This window comes from Loa loa, assembly GCF_000183805.2.
Source record: "Loa loa unplaced genomic scaffold supercont3.713, whole genome shotgun sequence".
In the NCBI taxonomy this organism is placed as follows: Eukaryota; Metazoa; Nematoda; class Chromadorea; order Rhabditida; family Onchocercidae; genus Loa; species Loa loa.
The window spans coordinates 14,385-17,045 of NW_018108893.1; the positions used below are offsets into that span (position 1 = coordinate 14,385).

Consider the following 2,661-nt stretch of genomic DNA (forward strand, 5'->3'; position numbering starts at 1 on the left):
CAAATTGATAAGAAAATTTGTTAAAAAGAAAGAAAATTAATTGAAATGGTATGATTTCGTTTTCTCTAAACTTTTTTCTAAAAACTTTTTCAAACTAAAATAAAGGAAAAGAAAAATTGAAATAATTGATTTATAATGTATATTCTATACTTTTTATTTTCGTAAGAATGAAAGTTATAAAATATACTTTTTATATATTCTAAACTTTTTTTTTTTTGTAATAAAATAACTTTGAAGAAAAGTGGTACTGTACAAATAATGAATGGAACAAGAAGTAAAATTTGAATAATATTTGATAACATTTGAATGGTTCTTCATTGTTTGCAATTTGCTTCCAATAAATAGTGATAAGTTTACTGATAAATTTTGCGAGCTTTACTGATGGATTGATAAGTTTACTGATAATTTTTGCAATTGTATAAGTTTACTGGTAAATCTTGCATGTTTTCACATAAGTTTTCTGATAAATTTTATAAGTTTCACTGATAAATTGATAAGTTTACTGGCAAATTTTGTAACTTTTACTGATTAATTGATGAGTTTACTGATAGTTTTTGCAACTGTATAAGTTTACTGATAAATCTCGCTACTTTTTACATAAGTTCACCGATAAATTTTGCAAGTTTTACTGATAAATTGATAAGTTTACTGATAAATTCTACAAGTTTTTACAAAAACACACACATATTAGTATCGGTTTCTTTTCTTTTTTTTTGATTTTTAACATTTTTCTAAATATATCAAAGAAATTTGATAATTTGTGAAAAAAGAAAAAATTTATTAGCGATAATTTTGTTATAAAAATGATACTGAAATAAAGGATGAAAAGAAAATGTCATATGCAAATTTTCATTCATTTCTGATAGCCTAAACAAAAGTAATCGTTTGTATTTTGTATTAATTAAAATTAATTTTGTATTTTTTTTTTTAAAAACATATTTGATTTTTTCAAAAGTCTTTATGATTTTCTTTTCTTCTTTTATTTATTTTTTTTTTTATAAGAATTATTTTGTAATCCTTTAAATTATTTAAATTAATTTTTTGAATAAAACAAATGTTTGCATCATTTTTAATTAGTTGTTGATAATTGATACAATTAAATTTCTGAAAAAAAAAAATGTTAAATAAATTTGTTTGAAATGATTAATAATTTAAAAATTAGGAAATTATTCGTATAAATTAGCGATTTCAAGAAAGACTAAGCAAATTTTCATCATTTCTTTTCTATTCAAAATTTGTCATCGAACAAATACTAACCGTCACCAACTAACTAACTGCCATCGCATTTGTCATATGTAATCATAAATGGGAAAGGTATAGGATTTGAATATTTCCCATTTCCAGGATTAATTGCCGATTATTAGTAAATGATGTTGAAGAAAAAAAAAATATTTGGATAGAATACTAAATATTTTTATTAATTAAATTAATTACCCATTAAATTCATGTTTTAATTTGAAATTACTTTTTTTTTTTAGCGTCATCATGAATATTTGATTATTAGTAGCAGCTTTGATCATCCACGATGTCATGATTGCTTCCTAAAATTACGCGCACAAACTGGTGTTCTACCACTTTCGGTAATAATTGTAATCATTTTTTTTCCCCTTTTAATTAATTGATTAATTAAATATGATAAATAATGAGGAAGATTGTTGCGAAAATTTAACAAATAACCAATTAATATAGTAATAAATAAGTAAACAAGATAATTAATAAAATTAAATAAATAGGTAAATAAGATATACTGTAAATTAAAAATGAAATAATTAATTTATTTATTTTTTTTATTAACGAAAACAATTTTATTAAGAAAATAAATAATTTTTATTTTATCAATTCGTCCACATTCGAGTATATTTTTTTTTTCAGATAACTTCACCGGTAGATTGTTGTAGTCCAAGTGGTTTAAGTGATGGTACATCCGGAAAAGTTTCATCACCACATTTACCATTATCATTGGTTGTTGAACAAAAACGTTCAAGGACCGAATAGAATATTAATTTTGATCTTTTTTTTTTTTTCTTTTCTTTTATCATTTGTTATTTCCTTACTTTTTTTTTTTTTTGTTTTCTGTGTTAATAATTGTAAACTATCAATATTGTATTACTTCTATTAATATTATTATTAATATTGTTATTATTATTATTATTATCATTATTATTATTTTTATTATTGCTGCTATTATTATTATTATTATTATTATTACTGCTGCTATTATTATTATTATTATTATTATTATTATTATTACCATTATTATTATTGCTATTATTATTATTACTATTATTATTATTGCTATTATTTATGTATTGCTATGGTTGGGATTAATAAAAAACACGAATAAAAAAAAAAAAAATTGTGTTCCATACAATTAGCTCTGATTTATTAATTTGATATCTTTAGCTTTATGATAATTTTTTTTTGTCTTCTGAATTTTTGAAATGAATTTGATATATTTCTTATCATATCATATTATTGATAATGTTAAAATACAACAAACACTTCAATTTTTTTTATTCTTTTTAACTCTATTTGTCGTATATCGTATCGCATACATTAAAAAAAAAAAAACACAATGATAATATCAGGGGAGAAGAGAGAGAGAGAGAGAGAAGAAAAAATAGAATAATCTATTTACAAGAAGAAACTATGCATCACATA

The 2,661-nt window shown here is 21.0% G+C and overlaps 1 protein-coding gene across 1 annotated transcript; it reads left to right on the forward strand.

Moving 5' to 3' along the window:
- Nucleotides 1–1,478: 1,478 nt before the first annotated feature.
- LOAG_14417 (hypothetical protein) lies at nucleotides 1,479–1,995 on the forward strand (the record flags this gene model as incomplete). The annotated part of the gene is made up of 2 exons (XM_003149914.1): nucleotides 1,479–1,580; nucleotides 1,873–1,995. Coding segments are annotated over 2 exons (225 nt in total), but the record flags the coding sequence as incomplete, so codon positions are not given.
- Between the last annotated feature and the right edge of the window lie 666 nt (nucleotides 1,996–2,661).